Source organism: Pezoporus wallicus, unplaced genomic scaffold (genome assembly GCF_028554395.1).
Source record: "Pezoporus wallicus isolate ANWC-B61680 ecotype Strahan unplaced genomic scaffold, APGP_CSIRO_Pwel_v1 contig_6464, whole genome shotgun sequence".
NCBI lineage: Eukaryota > Metazoa > Chordata > Aves > Psittaciformes > Psittacidae > Pezoporus > Pezoporus wallicus.
Window position 1 is genome coordinate 2121996 of NW_026642130.1, and position 18647 is coordinate 2140642.

Sequence of the window (18647 nt, forward strand, 5' to 3'; positions counted from 1 at the left end):
CCCCATCCAGCCTGTCCTTGAACACTGACAGGGATGAGGCAGCCACAGCTTCTCTGGGCAACCTGTGCCAGGGCCTCAGCAGTCTTTCACCTGCCCCCACAGCTCCGCTTGCCTCAGAGCTTCCGGACTGCAGCATGTCCTGAATTCCTCTTTGCAAACCGAGCCTCATCCTGCACCGTGTTATCATGCCATAGCTTGTGGTACGACAGCAGTCACAGCTGATGACTGCTGACCTTGTGTCTTTGTGCTTCTCCAGCGTTCTCTCTGACCCACCGATGATAGGGAGCATCCACCTGCAGCGCAAGGCTGGGCTCAGGTCTGTGGGATGCTCACCCCCCTTACACGGGTGAGCCTCGCAAGACATGACATCATGGCTGAGTGGCATCACTCTAACGTCACATCACGCCCCTCCCCGGCAGGCGGGTACATCAGGCTGCAGCCCCGCCTCCCCCAGAGCCCCGGGGTTACCCTGGAGCGGTATCCATCGCCGGGAGAGCGGTACCCAGGGACGGGGAGCGGTACCCAGCGCCGCGGGAGGTGATGCAGGGCGGCCTGAGCTCGGCGGGGCCCGCCGGTGAGCGCGGGGCTGCGGGGCTGTGCCCGAATGAATGAGGTGTGGAAGGGCTGCGGGCGGCCGGAGCGGCGCTGGCCGTCCTGCATCACCGCAGCGCCGGCAGCGGGCTCTGCGCCGGCTTCCCTCCGCCACCCTGCCCGGGGTAACGGCGTGAGGTGCTGCTGCCATTTGGGGCCGGTGGCGGGAGTGTCGCGTTGCTCTTCCATCCCTTTCCTGGCCCTTTGGCTTCTCGGCAGGGGCCTGATACGGCTTTCTTCATGCGCCTGACACACACCCGCCTCTGCTTCATCTGTGGAGGCCTCATGTAAAGTAGATCTTTTCTTATGCACTCCAGGAGCATCATGGTCCCTCTCTCTAAAAGAGGGCAGATTCAGGCTGGATGTGAGGAAAAAATTCTTTGCAATGTGGGTGGTTAAATACTGGAACATGTTGTCCAGGTGTGGTAGACATACCAGCCCTGGAGACATTCAAGGCCAGGCTGGAAGTGGTTCTGGGCAACCTGATCTAATTGAAGAGGTCCCTGCTCATTGCAGGGGGGTTGGACTAGATGACCTTTGAAGGTCACTTCCAACCCAAACTGTTCTATGATTCTGTTCTGTGATTCCATGCTGCTCAGTAGCTGGTGTATATAATTTTGGGGTTGCTGAGGTCAGATTTCTAGTTGTTCCCTTGGTGTTTCAGGCTGACATCATCTCTTGGCGGGCTGTGCAAGGGATACGGCGTCGTCCCACGGTCTTGCATCACCTCTATAAAGCAAGCGGCGGAGGTTGTGTGTGTGTGAAGGTTATTTTAACTGAGGTTAGCCAACACCTGCCTGCCAGACAGAACAGAACAAGCACGGCCATCCCTCTGCCCTGGCACATCCACCATGCCAGGGGACACAGGGAAGGATGCAGTGTTCCCTTACGTCAGTCTGGGGCTTTCCAAGCCAGAGAAAATGCCAGCAAAGGGTGTGTGATGTCCTTCCAGGCTGCATCAACTGTTGGTTGAGCTGAGAGGATCTCCCGGTTGTTGCAGCTTGAACACTCTAAATGTGGTGATCCGATGGACTTCCCAGTTGGCAGCACCAGGGAGTAAGGCTTTCCCATGGGACACACAACGTGGCATGTGCTTTGTCTTCTGGATGCCCATGGCAGGTGGTATCTTGCCACTCAAGCTGTTCTTGATACAGATGGAAGAAGCAGAGGAGCTTTCCAGCACAAAAGCCCTTCTTCTTTAGGGTCAAAGCAGAAACTGGTTTTGGAGAGAGACATGAGTGGAGAACAATAGCTGGGAGTTCAAGTGCTTGGTGTGGACCATGTGCCCACGGCTGTTTGCTGTTTTGGAAGTACCAATGGTTGAGAATCTGCAGGATCCTGTGCCCAGCGAGTATCTTAACTTTCTTTGAAAGAAGCAAGCTCTGGACTTCTTTGCTTAGCTCTGTGGAGGAGCATCCCATGGGATCTCAGCAGCTATGCAGCCCCTGGAATGCAGTGGGAGATTTGGGTTTTGGTTCTGAGCTCTCTCTCTTCCCTCTTACCCATTTTCTTTGACATTTACTGTTGTGGGATTTCCCAGACCTAACCCATGAGTTTATTTTTCTTGTCACTGTAGTGTTCTATCAATAGCTAATACATAAGAAACTACTAGCTTAAATAAACATGTTTTTGTCTTTTGCATGAGCAGCAGGTGATTGCTGCTTGTAGAACACATTGGAAATCCTGCAAAGGAACAGTAGCTGGCACTTAACTCGCTAAATGTCATTTTATGAGCTTGTTTCTTTCTTTCCCCTCTTTTCTCTATCTCCGTGCTTTAATCTTCTCACAAAACTCAGAAATTCCCTGCTATCAATGGAGATAATTGCTTTACATTCCAAGATATGTTTGCTTCATGCTAATCCTTTGTGCAGCAACCGATCAGTTTCAGACCTGTCTTTCAGAGATGGCGCTAGGTTGTGTGATGCTGTTAGTTAAAGGAGCTGGTTGCATAGCTTTGGTGTCCTCTGCCTATCACAAATGTGCAGACATTTCAGAGCCAAACAAATGTGAACAGAGTGATATCCCTGGCTGCTGCTCTCATGAGCAAGCTCTTTTTTCTTCTCTTTTTTTTAAGGTGTGGGACAACTCCTACTTTCTGTCTGGTTTTGATTGGCTTTCAGAAGAGGCAGTGTCCTATAAATTGCCCTCGCCAACCTGCTTCTGCTCTATCACCAGCTTACAGACAGGTGAGTACAGAAAAGGAAAGATTCCAGCCTGTATCGCTTAATCCTTGACATTAGCATTGGTGGTTAATTGAAATTAGTGGGGTAGGGGAAATAAATTCCATGTTTCAGGAGAAAAATGGCTCATTTTCCTTGATCTAGGAAATGAAAGAGCTTGTTTCGAATATCAGGTTTTGTCAGTGAGTAAACCCAGTGTCTGAGAAAGTAGTCAGAAGATAAGGGGGGGGGGGGGGGAAGAGTGTGTTTGAAAATAGGTATGATTGTTCTCTCCCCAGTTCCTAACAGTACAGAAGTACTCCTCTGTAACAGTAGGATAAAGAAACCTATAGTTTGGGATAGCAAGAAAGAGAAACCTATTAAAAAAAAAAAAAAGAATGTTCTTTTTTACATCAGTTAAATGAATACTTTTTGTGTTTAGAGCTGTTAATAACTCCTTGAAGTTAAGTGGGAAACTGATCTAACAGAAGGGGCTTTTCTGTCCAAGTTACTTTTGTGAGCTAATCACTGTGTTGGGGCCAGCTTTATCTCATGGTTGGTTTGGGGGAATGTTTTTAAGGCATATTTTTAATTTCTTAATGGATCTGTGCATTGGTTGGCAACTTTAGAATTTCAGAGGTAGTTACAGCATTTCCCACCCACCCTCCCCTTCATATTTGAAATAGAAATAAATGCATGTCGTAGGTGGTGATTTTTGCATGCAGTTGTGCTGCTGGGTGAGAGAGGGGGGTTTTCAGTATCTGGTATAAAGTGTGTTTACTGTTCTTTAGAGTCAGCCTAGGCTTACACATAAATTCTCAGCTTAAGCCTGGGAATTTCACTCCAGGTATGTTTGCAGAAACCAGTTCAGTAGGTGGGAAAACAGCTAGCCATGAGTGTGGCATTTTCAGTAACACCTAACTTCAGTTTGTACTTTGTTTATAGAGCTCAAAATGCCTTTTCAGGTACTTCAAGCAGAAATTCTCTGCAGCAGAGGCCAGAGAGGCTCTCTTATTGCCGTAAGAGCTGTTTATTGTCCCATTCTGAAAGAAGAAAGGTTTATCATGGCTCTTTAAAAGGCTCTCACTGCCCTTTAACGCTTTCACATGGGTTTCCTAGGAAGAAACTTGTTTTATGAGGTTGAATTGTCTGGATATGTCTGCCTGCTGCTTTCGGCCCCTGCACACATAACTATTTTTGCACCTATTGGCTAATTTCAAGTAAGCTTGACAGAGACTGGGTCTCAAACACATCTGTTTTGTGAAGATGGGTTTGCAGGGGAAGGAAATCTCATTAATGCCTTGGCTGAGCATTAGAGAATGGTTGTGGTTGGAGGGGACCTGTGGAGATCATCTGATCCATCCCCCCCTGCTTAAGCAGGGCCACCCAGAGCTGGCTGCTCAGGACCATCTCCAGATGGCTGTTGAAGATCTCCAAGAATGGAGACTCCATCAGCTCTTTGGGCAACTTGTGCCTATGCTTGGTGTTTCCTGATGTTCAGAGGAAACTGCTGTGTTTCAGTTTGTGCCCATGGTCTCTGGTCCTCGCACTGGACACCACTGAAAAGAGCCTAGATTCCTCCTTTGCACCGTCCCTTCACGTATTTATATACATTGGTATTTCCTTGCAACCTTCTGTTCTCCAGGCTGAGCAGTCCTCAGCCTCTTTTCATAGGAGAGATGTTGCTGTCCCTTCATCATCTTGGTGGTCCATCAGAAATATAAACTGAACTGTACTAATGAGTGGCAGAGGATCAGGATAGGAGAAAGATGTCATAACCTCTGAGACTGAGCCCTCAGGAAATGGAGCTTTCTCACTTTCAGCACTCAAGGAATAGCTTGCTTGCTCTATTTTATAGGTGGAGTTAGATGCAGGTATATAGGGTTGGTGTGTAGCAAGGAATTGCTAGAGACTTGTGCAAAGCCTAGCAAAGATAGAGTGATTGCTTCTGTGGCACTGTGACAGGAGAGATATGGCTTTAATAGATCAAGCCTATAATCAGGGAGACTGACTCACAGTATCACAGTATGCTAGAGATTGGAAGGGACCTCAAAAGATCATCTAGTCCAATCCCCCTGCCAGAGCAGGAACACCTAGATAAGGTTACACAGGGATGTGTCCAGGCGGGTTTTGAATGTCTCCAGGGAAGGAGACTCCTCAACCTCCCTGGGCAGCCTGTTCCAGTGTTCCGTCACCCTCACTGAGAAGAAGTTTCTTCTCAAGTTTAAGTGGAACCTCTTGTGTTCCAGTTTGTACCCATTACCCTTGTCCTATCATTGTTTGCCACTGAGTAGAGCCTGGCTCCATCCTCGTGACACTCCCCCTTTATATATTTACATACACTATTAAGGTCACCCCTCAGTCTTCTCTTCTCCAAACTACAGAGACCCAGCTCCCTCAGTCTTTCCTCATAAGGGAGATGCTCCACTCCCTTAATCATCTTCGTCGCCCTGCGCTGGACTCTCTCCAGCAGGTCCCTGTCCTTCTTGAACTGAGGGGCCCAGAACTGGACACAATATTCCAGATGCGGCCTCACCAGAGCAGAGTAGAGGGGAAGGAGGACCTCTCTCGACCTACTAACCACCCCCTTCTAATACACCCCAGGATGCCATTGGCCTTCTTGGCCACAAGGGCACAGTGTTGGCTCATGGTCATCCTGTCGTCCACTAGGACCCCCAGGTCCCTCTCCCCTACACTGCTCTCTAACAGGTCGTTCCCCAACCTATACTGGAACCTGGGGTTGTTCCTGCCCAGATGCAGGACTCTACACTTTCCCTTGTTATATTTAATCAAGTTATTCCCTGTCCAACTCTCCAGCCTGTCCAGGTCTCGCTGGATGGCAGCACAGCCTTCTGGCGTGTCAGCCATTCCTCCCAGCTTAGTGTCATCAGCAAACTTGCTGATAGTACACTCAATTCCCTCATCTAAATCATTGATGAATATATTAAATAATACTGGTCCCAGTACTGGCCCTTGAGGCACTCCACTAGATACAGGCCTCCAACTAGACTCAGCCCCATAGACTACAACTCTCTGGCTTCTCTCCTTCAGCCAGTTCACAGTCCACCTCACTACCTGATCATCCAGTCCACACTTCCTCAATTTAGCTGTGAGGATGCTGGGGGAGACTGTGTCAAATGCTTTGCTGAAGTCAAGGTAGACCACATCCACCGCTCTGCCACCATCCATCCACCGTGTTATTTCCTCATAAAAGGCTATGAGATTGGTCAAGCATGATTTCCCCTTGGTGAAGCCATGTTGACTGCCCCTCATAACCCTCTTATCCTTGATATGCCTTAAGATGGCACCAAGGATAAGGTGTTCCATCACTTTCCCAGGGATGGAGGTGAGGCTGACCGGTCTATAGTTACCCGGGTCCTCCTTCTTGCCCTTTTTGAAGACTGGAGTGAGATTTGCTTTCCTCCAGTCCTCAGGCACCTCTCCCGTTTCCCAAGACTTGGTAAAGATGATGGAGAGCGGTCTAGCAATGACTTCCGCCAGTTCCCTCAGCACCCGCGAGTGCATCCCATCTGGACCCATGGATTTATGGATGTCCAGATTGCTCAACTGGTCTCTAACCCATTCCTCATTGACTAAGGCAAACCGCTCCATTGACCTGACTTCATCTGAGGTCTCAGGGGTACAGGGCTCTTCAGGACTGCCTGCAGCAGAGTAGACAGAGACAAAGAAGGCATTTCAGTAACTCTGCCATCTCTGTATCTTCTGTCACCAGGGCACCCATCCCGTTCATCAGTGGGCCTACATTGCCTCTGGTGTTAGTTTTATCTGCAATGTATTTGAAAAAGCTCTTTTTGCTGTCCTTGACCCTTCTCGACAGGTTTAATTCTAAGGATGCCTTAGTCCTCCTAGCTGTCTTCCTACATCCTCTAGCAGCAGCCTTATATTCCTCCCAAGTGGCCAGCCCCTCCTTCCATGACCTGTAAACTCTCCTCTTCCACTTGAGCATACCCAGCAATTCCCTATTTAGCCACGCAGGTCTCCTGGCCGTCTTCCTTCACTTCCTACGTGTCGGGATGCTCTGATCTTGAGCTCAGAAAAAGCAATCCTTGAATGTCAACCAACTATCTTGGGCTCCTTTACCTTCAAGCAGCCTTGCCCATGGGATTTCCCCTAGCAATTGCTTGAAAAGGCCAAAGTTTGCCCTGCTAAAGTCCAGGGTTGCAATTCTACTCAGTATTCTACTGGTCCTAACACACAAGATCCTGAATTCCACCATCTCATGGTCGCTGCAACCAAGGCAGCCCTCAACCCTTACTGCTTCGACCAGACCCTCCTTGTTAGTGAGGATGAGATCCAGCAGCGCTCCTCTCCTGGTCGGCTCATCCACCATTTGCAGGAGGAAGTTATCATCCATACACTGGAGGAACCTCCTGGACTGTGGCTGGGTTGCCGAGTGGTCCTTCCAGCAAACAGCAGGGAAGTTAAAATCCCCCACGACGACCACGGCCTGTGACTGTGAGGCCGCTCTCAGCTGCCTGTAGAAGGCCTCGTCAACTTCCTCACCCTGATCTGGAGGTCTGTAACAGACACCTACAACAGTATCGCCCCTGCCAGCACGCCCCTTAATTCTCACCCACAGACTCTCAACTCGCTCGTCATCTGTCCCCGGACAGAACTCGGTGCATTGTAGTTGCTCCCATACATAAAGAGCAACCCCACCACCCCTCCTGGCTGGCCTGTCTTTCCTGAAAAGGACATAGCCCTCCATGACTATATTCCAGTCATGTGAGCTGTCTCACCACGTCTCTGTAATTGCCACCAGATCATAGTCTCCTGACTTTCCAACTCCTCCTGCTTATTTCCCATGCTGCGCGCATTGGTGTACAGACATTCCAGAGAGTGAGGTGAGCACACTGATTTCACCCTAGGATTATAGGAGGCCTCCCAGTCTTCATCAATTCTGGAGTGCTGCCCCACTGGGGCAAGCCCAGCTACAACCCCATCCCCCTTCGAATCTAGTTTAAAGCTCTCCAAATGAGCCCTGCTAATTCGTGCTCCAGCATCCTTTTCCCTCTGTGAGACAAACCTTTCTCACTTGTCATTGTCCAGACTGGTCCCCTTTAAAAACAGCTATTATCAAAGAATCCAAAGCCCTGCCTGTAGCACCAGTCTCGAAGCCAATCGTTTATGGACTGAATCTTCCCATTCCTTCCCACATCATCAGTGGAAGATGGAAGGAGTGAAGAGAAGATCACTTGGGCCCCAGACTCTTTCACCATCCGCCCCAAGGCCCTGTAGTCTTTCTTCATTCCCCTCAGACTGCGGGAAGCAGCTTCCCCCTCACCTGTCTGGAAGACCAGCAGCGGGTAGTAGTCTGTCGGGTGCACCAGGCTGGGGAGCGCCCTGGTGATATCCCTGATCTGGGCTCCAGGCAGACTACACACTTCCCTATGATGAGGGTCAACTCTGCATATCGGGCCCTCTGTTCCTCTCAGAAGGGAATCGCCTACTACAATGACCCTTCTTTCTTTCTTATCAGAGGCAGTCTTGAGGTGCAAAGTCGACCCCCTTTTCCTATGTGGCCTTGTGGACTGGCCTTGCCCCACATTCTCACCTACCTCTCCTTCAAGATCCAGGGCCTCGAACCTATTACCGAGGGGCACCTGGGGAAGCGGGGCAGGAAGGAGGGTTGCCCACGACCCCGAACTGGAACTCGCTTCCAGCCCTCATCGTCTTTTTGGTCCCCTACCTCTGCGCAACAGCTACAGGGCAGGGGCTGTCTCGGGCCATACCCCTCTGTCTGAGAGGGCAGGGTGTCCTTCCCCTTTCGGGGGGTATCTCCCTGGAACCGTTCCGACTGGCACGCCAGGGAGTTACTCCACCAGTCGATCTCCCTTTCACACTCCCTGATGGTCCTCAGCGTCTCAACCTCCTCCTTAAGTCTTGCCACCAGGCTAAGCAGATCTTCTACCTGCTCACACCTCACGCAGGTGGAATGCTGTCCTCCCTCCCCCAGCAGCAGCAGGCTCTGGCACTCCCTGCATCCAGAGACCTGAACAGCCACGGTTTGGGACGGGGTCTCTGTCTGAGCTGCTGCAGTCTTCTTATTGCAAGCTCTCTGTCTGGAGGCGACCATATTGGTCAGCAGTCTGGGACACCAGCAACAGGGTCAGCAACACGCCCTGCTTGTTCCTCCCTGCGCCTGGTGGGCAGCATCGCTGCCCTCTTAGAGGCTCTTTCAAGGCAAGGGGCAGGGGGGTGGTCGCCATCACCGTGGGACCGTGACCCCCGCCACGTCAGCTGCTCTCTCGCAAGGGCTGCTGGGGCTTCAGGAGATGCCGGGACCCGTGATGTCTCTGCTCTATCCCCTCTGATTTTCCTATCTCCGTTGACCCTTGCGGTCACTGAAGCGTGCCGGCTGCAGCTCTAGCTGGGCTAGCTCCGATCAGGGGACTGACTCCTCTAATGGGTTTGTGGCTGTGAGGTGCAGCAGAGGCTTGGCTAATTCATTGGGATACCAATTGACCATGCTTCTTAGGGCAATAAAGTGAGCAAACAATTCTAAGGGGTGGGAGGGAAGTTGCATTTCAGAATAAATCTCTTTTATCAGTTTAAATATGCAGATTTGCTTTTGAATACTGCACTTTTGGGGGGTGGTATCTTATTAAGCACGTGATAGGGAGTTAAGCAAGTCTTCTGTAATTAAATAGCAGGGTGCCCTAAAATATCAGAGAGCACTCAGCCTTGTCTGTTGCTGAGAAAGGAACACACACATTCATTACTTGTTTGCTTTTCTATGCAGAGTAGAATTGGAGTGGTGGAATTCATCTGCAGCAATTAGCAACGGAATTTCTTCCTTTTCCCCGACTCTCCTTATTATAATGCATTCCACAAGTACACATATGAGAAAGGAGTTGTCAGGATAATCTCAAACAAGCTAGTGTGAAATGCATTTTCGTCTGAGAACTTACTTATTCTGGCACTTAGTGAGAATTACAAGTTGTTTGAAGCGGGATAAGGAAGAATTTAACTGATTGTGCCTGAAGAATTGTATTTGAAAGAAGTAAATGGAAATCTTAGAACAGTTGTGGATGCACATGTGATTCTATGATTCTGTGATTCTGTGGTTCTGTGATTCTGTGATTCTATGATTTATTTGGGATACATCCTTCTCTATTTTCTTCCCCAATGTGAAAGATTTAGAAAGAAATAAAACTACCATATAGCTCAGGGTAACTTATGGATGTTTTTGCAGTGTGTTGTTATAATAGAATCATTCTTTTTTTTTGGTGAAATAATTAGGACATTTTAATTTACTCCTGGGTAAATACAACTTCTCCTTCATTGTCTTCCAGGTACTGTCCAGCATGTGTCAAGCATTAAGTCTGAGCAAAGTAGTGCTCTTGAAAGTGATTTACTGCTGCGTCTGTTGGCTTAGCTGAATCTTGCTGATGCAGTATTAGGAAGGTTTGCTGTTTCATGGCAGTCTGTAAACTTTCAGTACCTGCAGTGGAGCTGTGTAATCACAGCAGCCAAACTTGCTGAATTCTGTATTTGTTGTCTTTTGTGCTTGAAATCCCAGTTTCTAGTGACTGTTTTAAAAGGGTTAAACTCGAACTATATTCTCACTCTCCATTATACTGGACTTTGTGCTGGGGCTATGGATATTTTCTTGAGCTCACTCTGGTGAACACATTACCTCATTTATATTACTTCACAGGCTGCTTCTAACAGACAAGGCTCTCATCTGGCACATCAGCTAGGATGTGGATTGCATCAAACATCCTGAAACCCTTCAGACTTTTCTAAGGAGGTGTTTAATATGTTTGATACGGTTGAGTCACTTCTAACTGATCTTTTCTTCCGTTCTCACAGCATATTGGAAGGAGGAAGATGCCAGTTGTCAGAAACATGAGCAGAGCTGTCCGCCAGCTGCTACAGAACTCTGGTTGTGGATGTGGGATTCCCGTCATTCCTGCTCGATGCATTGGAGTCTCGCCCCGCCAGGTGGCCTCCGATGCTAGCTTTCACTCAGTTTCCTTTTCAAACTCCAATCATCCTCGGGTGCTAATCACAGGTCAGCATTCCTGTCATAACTATTCCCGCTCCAGCTTCTCCATCGAGTCCTCACTCCCTTCCTCCCTCTCTGGTGAGCAGAATGCTGGAAACAAAACTACTCAAAATATGCTGGGATTGTGATGATCCTTCCCTTATGGCAATAAGATTGGAGTCCTGTCTTAGTAGGAAAGTGAACTGTCCTCTATTATTTTTATTCCAGAAATTTACTAAAACCAGTTCATTGGATTTTCCTTGAGAAAAAGTATAAAAGCTTTTTGACTCACTGAGAAAAATAGTATTCATTTCTGGTGTGATACATATAATCTTGGATCTCTGTCTTTTGATAGCCCTTTTCCTCTGATTTTTTGTCTCTTGTGCATTGCCTTTTAGGTGGTCTTGGCCAGCTTGGAGTGGGACTTGCTAAGCTTCTGAGGTACGTTGATATTCTCTGACCTGCTGTGAGGAATTAAAGCTTTAGCCATCACTTCTAGAAGCAGTATATTTCTGAAGAGTTGATTGTAACAGGATCCTGGTGATGACTGCAGATATTCTCTTTTTTGGCCTAGCCAAACAAGTCTGGATTTGAGTGCTCAACAGAGAGACAAAGGCTGTGATTTTATTTAGCTACTACAGGAGAGAGAAAAGTACAAACACCCACTTGAAAAAATGCATAGTCCTTTGCTAAGTACCCAGCTGTTGGGCTTTGTGATTGCTGCCTTTTACCTTTCTGAGAATTTCAGTTGAGCAACTTCAGGAATAAGTTGCCCCATATAGTAAAGTACAAACAAAATCAAAGATTAGGATACAAGATCTTGAAATTTTTATGATCTGGCGAAACATAAGCTGGTGCAGCAAAAAAAAAAGTAAGTCTAAAATACATTTCTTTTGGCTCGTTCTGTTCCCCTGCCTTACATACAGTTGTCTTATTTTTACCATGGTATCTTTTCGCAATGTAAAATGCTCTGAGAGCTCTCCCTGGTTTATATCATTGTCCATATCCACTCAGCTCTAAAGTATTGCCTGCACGTAGACAGTGTTTGTTGTAGAGGATTTGGACTGTGACCAGAACTGAGCAAACTCACTGTGTTCAACACATTGCTGCAGTTTGAAGATTTTCTACTATTTCTCTGATATATTTAAAAATCATTCAGGTAATGGAAAGCTGAATGTACTCCAGTGCCATCAGACTTGCTCTCTGTGACAGCCTTGTGTTCCTTAAAAAAGCACAAGGCAGAGATTGCTCAGTTGTATTTTCTTTGTTGATATAGAAGTAGCTGCAGTTGCAGCAAGCCCAGTGGCTTTTTGCTGTCTGTAGAGGAGTGGGTTATCTCTGGGTAATGTTTTGAGAAAGAAGAGGGCAAGAAAGTCTCTCTTACTAATGTTTTTTCATTTTGTAAAGATACCTCTGTTCTTATGAGGTCTCTCACTGCTACTAGGAGTAGTTTACTGATTTCCTAAGATGCTATATTAACATTTGAAGGATCAGTAGTTGTTGTTTTTTTTAGTGCAATAACTGATTTCGTTGTGGAAATTATTGTTCTTTTGATACTGCTCCTGCAAAACAAAATAGCAGAGTAGCAATTTACGAATTATCTGAAAGACTCACTGTACCATGTGGGTATTTTTACACAGGAAACGCTTTGGAAAGAACAATGTGATCTTGTCTGACATTAGAAAGCCTGCAGATAATGTTTTTTATAGTGGTAAGTGACTGGGGGAGCATATGGGAAAAAATCTTGACTTTTACGTTGATAGACTAATTACCAAAGTCTAAATGTTAAGTGGATTAAACTGAACAAATCACTCTTAGAAACTTATGGATAGTGCTTTCCTGCTTTGAAATCTTGCCAAGACATTAATTTCCTTTGCCTATTATTCCCTTTTTCTAAATATTTTTCTTTGCTTTTTTCCACTGCTGCTTTGCCACTTTGTTGACCAGAATAACTGCTTGGGTCAAGCTGAGCTTGGCTGTTTGCTCCTGCTGTAAAACGCGATGCACCTATTCTTTGGTAGGGAACAAGTTGGAAATTAAATCCGTGCTTTCTTTTTCTATGCTCAGGCAGTTTTTAATGGTAAGATGGAAGTAGAATAGGATTTTGGGGTCCTTTTATTTTCATTAGGAACTTGCATAAGTTTTTTTTCATCATTACTGGTTAATGATGTATTTAGGTATTTGAACAGTGTACAGAAAATGTTTCCTGCTTTCATGTTGTTGGGTGGATAAAACAGAAGTTCTTGCATCATCAGTCTGTTGTTGAGGTAAAGGTAGCAGTTTCCCTTCATTTGTCTTCCTTATTTACTAATTTATTGACTACTGCTCTTTGGTGTTTATTCTGCTGCATAGTCAAATCCTGAGTGTAGGTATGGTCAAGAAGCAGCCATGTGAGTTTAATGTAGAACTTTTCTTTACATCCGTTCTTCCCGGTACTCAATTTCCTACTGGTTCCATTTCTTCTAGGTCCTTTTATCTACGCAGATATCTTGGACTACAAGAATTTGCGTGAGATAGTGGTGAATAATCGGATAACTTGGCTGTTCCACTATAGCGCTTTGCTCAGTGCTGTTGGAGAAGCAAACGTCCCCTTGGCCAGAGCCGTAAACATTACTGGTATGTGACAAGGGTTTCAAGTTCATGACTCCTACAGGGGCTTGATAAGGTCCAGTGAGTGTTCTGACAAATCCTGTTGTTTGTCCCAGGTTTACACAATGTTCTGGATATTGCAGCTGAGCATAATTTGAGACTCTTTGTTCCAAGTACTATTGGAGCCTTTGGACCCACCTCTCCTCGAAATCCAACTCCTGATCTCTGCATCCAGAGACCAAGGACAATCTATGGAGTATCCAAGGTTCATGCTGAGCTCATGGGAGAAGTAGGAATTTTTCATTTTATTTATTTCTTGAAAATTTTGGGATGACTTAATTGCTTTTGTAAGATTCCTCACTGCAGTGTTCTTTTCCCCATTCTTTCCTTCCTTCAGGCTTCAGTACTCAATAGAAGTCTGAAGCAGCTCTTAAGGACAAGTATCTTTTGAGTTTTGTTAGAAAAAGTACAAAGAATTGGAAGCTCACGAAGATCTAACTTTCAGTGTAATTTCTTCCCCTGGTTCTTTTGACTTTGGCCTAATATGCCAATATGAATGACATTGCAGAAATGACTGTGTACAAAGCCTTGCCAAAGCATCCTGGGAAATGATGACTTTTGGTCCTCCCTTTTCCATACAAGAAGAGTCTACAGTCCGAGCCATGGGAGTCTGTACATGCACAACATCTCTTTTGGCTTTGTAATTTATTATAAAGATAATATTAAAACTGTTATTGTTATATACTGTTTCCTCGTATTTTAAATGTATGAAGAACATTGGCAAGCCTAAAGACTGTATTAACCTGAAAAGGCTCACAAACTTAGGTATTTTCTGTTTCTGAGCACTAGATCTAGACCCTGTGTTAAGCTAATCCATATCAAGAATCCATATCAAGAATCCATCTCTACTGATGTGGATGCAAACCAGAAACGAGCAAGTAGGGACATCAGCTACCTTATAGCAAATTATAATGTTCACCAGTCCCTTTCCTTTCATCCCTGTCATGGGAGGGCTACAGCACAAAGGTTCATCCTGTGGCAGATTTATCCTGTGAAATCACTGAGTTGTGAGGCCTTAGTCTTGATTCATAAAGCTGTGCTTCTCTCCTCCTTCCATAGTACTATCATTACCGGTATGGCTTAGACTTCCGCTGTCTGAGGTATCCAGGAATTATATCTGCTGACTCTCAGCCTGGTGGGGGAACAACTGGTAAGAGACTTGTGTGCAGTTCTCAGCATTGCAGGCAAGAATATCAAAACCAAGCCAATACACTGTAATTTATAATGTTTTTGTAGAAATTTAATCCATGGCAGTATGAAGCATCACTGTAGAGATGCTGTTTCAACAGTATTACAGAAGTTCTGTCCACTCCAGCCTAAGGCATAATGTCTTTGCCTTTAAACAATATCTGAGAAATTTCAGATTATTTGCACTCATTGAGATGATTTGCTTTAAAATTATTTTAAACTCATGTGTCTTGCTGCAGTGTGCAAATACTGGAATAACATTGGGATAGTTTGGAATTACTTACACTTGTGCTGTAAAATGTAAATAATGCATAGTCCTGTGGCTAGATTTTATATGGAAGACATTGAGGGTGGTCTGAGGATCATTGACTGTCACAAAGTGAACAACAGATGGAGGCAGATGAGTACACACCCCCATTGTTCTTTTCTACAGATTATGCTGTCCAGATTTTCCATGATGCCATAAAGACAGGCAAATTTCAATGCTATCTAAAGCCAGACACTCGTCTCCCTATGATGTATATTGATGACTGTGTGAAGGCGACTCTAGAAGTCATGGAGGCCCCTGCAGAGGCACTGAGCATGAGGACATACAACATCAGTGCCATGAGCTTCACTCCTGAAGAGCTGGTGCAGGAGGTGCAGAAGCATGTTCCTGAGCTTCAAGTGACCTACAAAGCAGATGAAATCAGGCAGGCCATAGGTTAGTACTGGCTTCCTTGGCAGTGGGTAAGAAAAAAACATTAGATTGCTATAGGTTAAGTGCAAAATAAAGTTTATTTTCTTTATAGGTGCTTGCAAATTGCTCCTGTACAATTCAAGTGTACAATTGAAATTCAGCTTTAGTAATTCAAGTGGCCAGTGATGATATATCTTAAAGTTTAAAGAAGTTCTTCTTAAACCTCATGCTCCTTGTTTCTTCTCTCTTTTCACTGCAGCTGACAGCTGGCCGATGAACTTCGATGACAGGAATGCCCGGAGGGATTGGGGCTGGAAACATGACTATGATCTCCCCGAGCTGGTGACTACAATGTTTAGCTTCCTAGGGTCTGACTCCAGGATTGCTCAAGTTAGCTGAAATACTGTGTAAGATGTTTCCAGATTTCTAAAGAGGACCAGGAAGAAATGGCTAAATTAGTTTCTATTTTTCTGAGTCTGAGAGCATGTCAGTTATTAGCTTTCATAAGTAGCAATAGAGTTGGGCAGAAACATGCTGTTGCTGGAATCTACTATTAGATAAACAGCATTGTTTGGTGCTGTCTGCAATCACAGCACCGATGACAAACACAGATTTCTTGAGCTTTCATACTTAAGCAGCTATCAAAAAAAGTTAAAAAAAGCACTTACTGCTGGCTGATGACTCTTCAACCATTACTGCTGCCTGCCTCTTCTTTGGCAAAGAACTTGGGCCAGTAATGTCAAACCTGGTATTTCAGGCATATCCCACCAAGTTAACGATAGGTTTCTCTTTTTTCCTGGTGGAGGATGTTATACCGTAGTAAGATACCATCCTTTCTATTCTTTGCTTACAGAAGAGAGATCAGAAGAGCTACTTCATGTTTTTATATTGCAGGGGTTGTTGCAATTTTTGTTTGAAATCAAACTTCGGTCATAGTTCTTTTATATATATGTGTATATATATTGCTGTAAACATTTTTCTATAGGGCATACAAGGTCACATTATTCTTATAAGGCTTAAGAATGTGAAGGGGAATAGGACTTGAATTCTCATTACACTTTAAAAACCCAGGGTTTACAAGCTAAGCTTTGTCCTACTCTGAAAGTGCTGCTGCCTCCAGCTTACCCTTGGAGGTAGATCTGAAATGTGAGGAGTTGTTATGTTGTTATGTGTATGTGAATCTGGGGCGTATTTCAAGCAGGCAATGCTTATGTATGGGTTTATTACTAATTGGCAACACTTTTGGTTATCCCAGTTGTTTGCTGTGCTAGCGTGATGACATATTGCCTGGAGCAAGTTTCCAGGGTGGGCTGATGATGGAGCCTTACGGTAGAGTCCCATAAGCCATTGTAATCTGTTTGTGTTCACTACATTTTCCTTGTGTGCTGTAAGTGTATTTGTAGATGCTATTTATGTCTAACTGTCATATGCTTTTATTCTTTAGAGAGGGATCCAGAAGCTGAAACCACCTTCTAGCTATAGTTAAGGGCTGTTCTGCTCATTGAGTTTCACACACAACAGATTCTGGGATTAACAAGGGTGTTTTAGTAGATGCATGCAAGGAAGATACGTTGATTCAAAAGGTACTTAGGAGACATTGAGGAATGACAAACTGGAGAGACAGAAAAGCAATTTAGGTAAAATATCCTTTTCCATGGATGTGACTCTCAGCCATCAGCTACTATAGCTATAGCATGCCTTGAGAGGCAGAATCTGGGAACTTTTGATTTTGTTTCTTTCAAAGAAAAAATATCTTTCATTTTCAAAATGACTGGAAATTCCCTATATGAAGCTCTCCATCTTTTTTGTCTTGTATACTCCAATAGTGTGTGTAGGTAAACCTGTTAAAGTCTTTTTTCTACCTACAACTTGTTTGCTGTGTTTTTTGTGACAATGTTTTGGTAGTTGAGTCTTAGTCTCTCTGTAAGCCTGTGGTGTTTCTCAGTAAGTGGATAAGTGACATGACCAGATTTCTGTCTCTCTGCGAAAGAGTCTGCATGCTGCAGGGAATATGTTTTCTCATGAAAGCCACCTTCAAACGAAGATCTGTGGTGAAACCCAGTTATTTCAAGTGTTTGTTAAACTTGTTTCTCTCAGGTTTGTTACGTATTTTACTGTTTTGGCTGCTGGCAAAGTATGCATTTACCAGCTCCTTAAGCTCAAAAACCCCTAAGCTTTTGGCCTGTTATTGAAACATTTTTATATTGTTTACATTTTTGAAAAGACAAGTTTTTAAACTTTGGCCACTGCTCTAGCTATCACATTGTTCAAGTGTAGTATTTGGCTCAATGGGCCAGCAACGTTATGGCCCTCCATTTGTACCCTACCAGGAAAGACTGGCTCAGATTTTGTCCTGTGCCCTGCCAGATCTCTCCTAGTGAACTTTACGCTGAGCTGTCAGGTGGAGGCCTTTAATGTGAGCTCAAGTGTCCTGTCCATTCCAGCCTCAGTTCAGATCCTAAGGACTCCTCATTGCCTCCATTCCACCAGATGTGTAAAATAGTTGTTGACAGATCTCACTCCATTTCCTTACTTCACTTAGTTGGTTTAGGAACAGCCATTTGAGAAACCTATATTTTGCAAATCTGAGATAAACCATATTACAATAGAGAGTTGTTTGGAGGTAACAGTGCAGTGTTAATCAGGACTGTGGCTAGATGTGTCTAGATAGGTCTGGAAGGTCTGATTCCTGTTTGAAATCCTGGTTTTCAACCTGTGATGCATGCATTTTTTTTCATACCTTCCCCATTAACTTCTGTTATAACAGAGTCTTGGGTTACATGGTCTAGAGTGAGATGTCCCTGCCCATGGCAGGGGCTTGGAACTAGATGGTCTTAAGGTCCTCTCCAACCTTAACTATTCTATGATTCTATGTTACAGTATCTTCTGCATCACACCAGTTTGGTGTGGTACGAAATGTCTAATTTTGCTACCAGTTTGAATTTTGACTTCTGGGCAGAGACTTCCCTCATGACATTTGAGCATTATAGCTGTTTAAATTACCTATTCAGGAAAGGAAAGTTGTTAATATTTTGTTTTTCAAATATTGTCAGTTGTGGATGATGCCTACTTTAATAAAATCCTATGCATATGTATCTTGTTTTGCCATCCCTGTTTAGAGCATGTAAGAGCAGTGATGAAGGATCTCAGTTAGTGCTGAAGCCTTTTAATCAGCCACAGAAGCGAAGCATGATTGTAGGCACAGAGAAACATACAGCCCTCTCAGTCTGTGTAGTGACTCTCAATGATTTGTATGACCCACCTGCCTTGTTAATTGATGGATTGACTCTTCTTCAGGTTAAACCCTTTTCCTCCTCCTATGCCTCAATAATGATGGGAAACCTTTTGGTGGAGGAAGCATTCCACTTGA

At 45.0% G+C, this 18647-nt stretch overlaps 1 protein-coding gene across 3 annotated transcripts; it reads left to right on the top strand.

The window, feature by feature from the left end:
* Positions 1-452: 452 nt before the first annotated feature.
* On the top strand, positions 453-18372 carry LOC130609102 (L-threonine 3-dehydrogenase, mitochondrial-like). Of its 3 annotated transcripts, none has more exons than XM_057427747.1 (10): positions 453-574; positions 2666-2777; positions 10587-10788; positions 11160-11202; positions 12402-12472; positions 13228-13377; positions 13467-13639; positions 14470-14560; positions 15032-15301; positions 15537-18372. In XM_057427747.1, the coding sequence occupies exons 3-10, from the start codon at positions 10605-10607 to the stop codon at positions 15674-15676; spliced, it is 1122 nt and encodes a 373-aa protein (XP_057283730.1). In that variant the 5' UTR covers positions 453-574; positions 2666-2777; positions 10587-10604; the 3' UTR covers positions 15677-18372. The 3 variants fall into 3 exon arrangements, with proteins under 3 accessions (XP_057283730.1, XP_057283729.1, XP_057283727.1); XM_057427746.1 differs by lacking the exon at positions 453-574 and adding an exon at positions 594-613; XM_057427744.1 differs by lacking the exon at positions 453-574 and adding an exon at positions 1857-1942.
* Positions 18373-18647: the final 275 nt, after the last annotated feature.

Bases quoted from the DNA above. Each gene is read 5' to 3' on its own strand.
- LOC130609102 (XM_057427744.1), top strand. From the start codon at position 1,872: ATGTGCCCACGGCTGTTTGCTGTTTTGGAAGTACCAATGGTTGAGAAT. The intron at 2,778-10,586 runs GTGAGTACAGAA...CCGTTCTCACAG, and splicing joins TATCACCAGCTTACAGACAG to CATATTGGAAGGAGGAAGAT. The intron at 10,789-11,159 runs GTCAGCATTCCT...ATTGCCTTTTAG, and splicing joins TCCTCGGGTGCTAATCACAG to GTGGTCTTGGCCAGCTTGGA.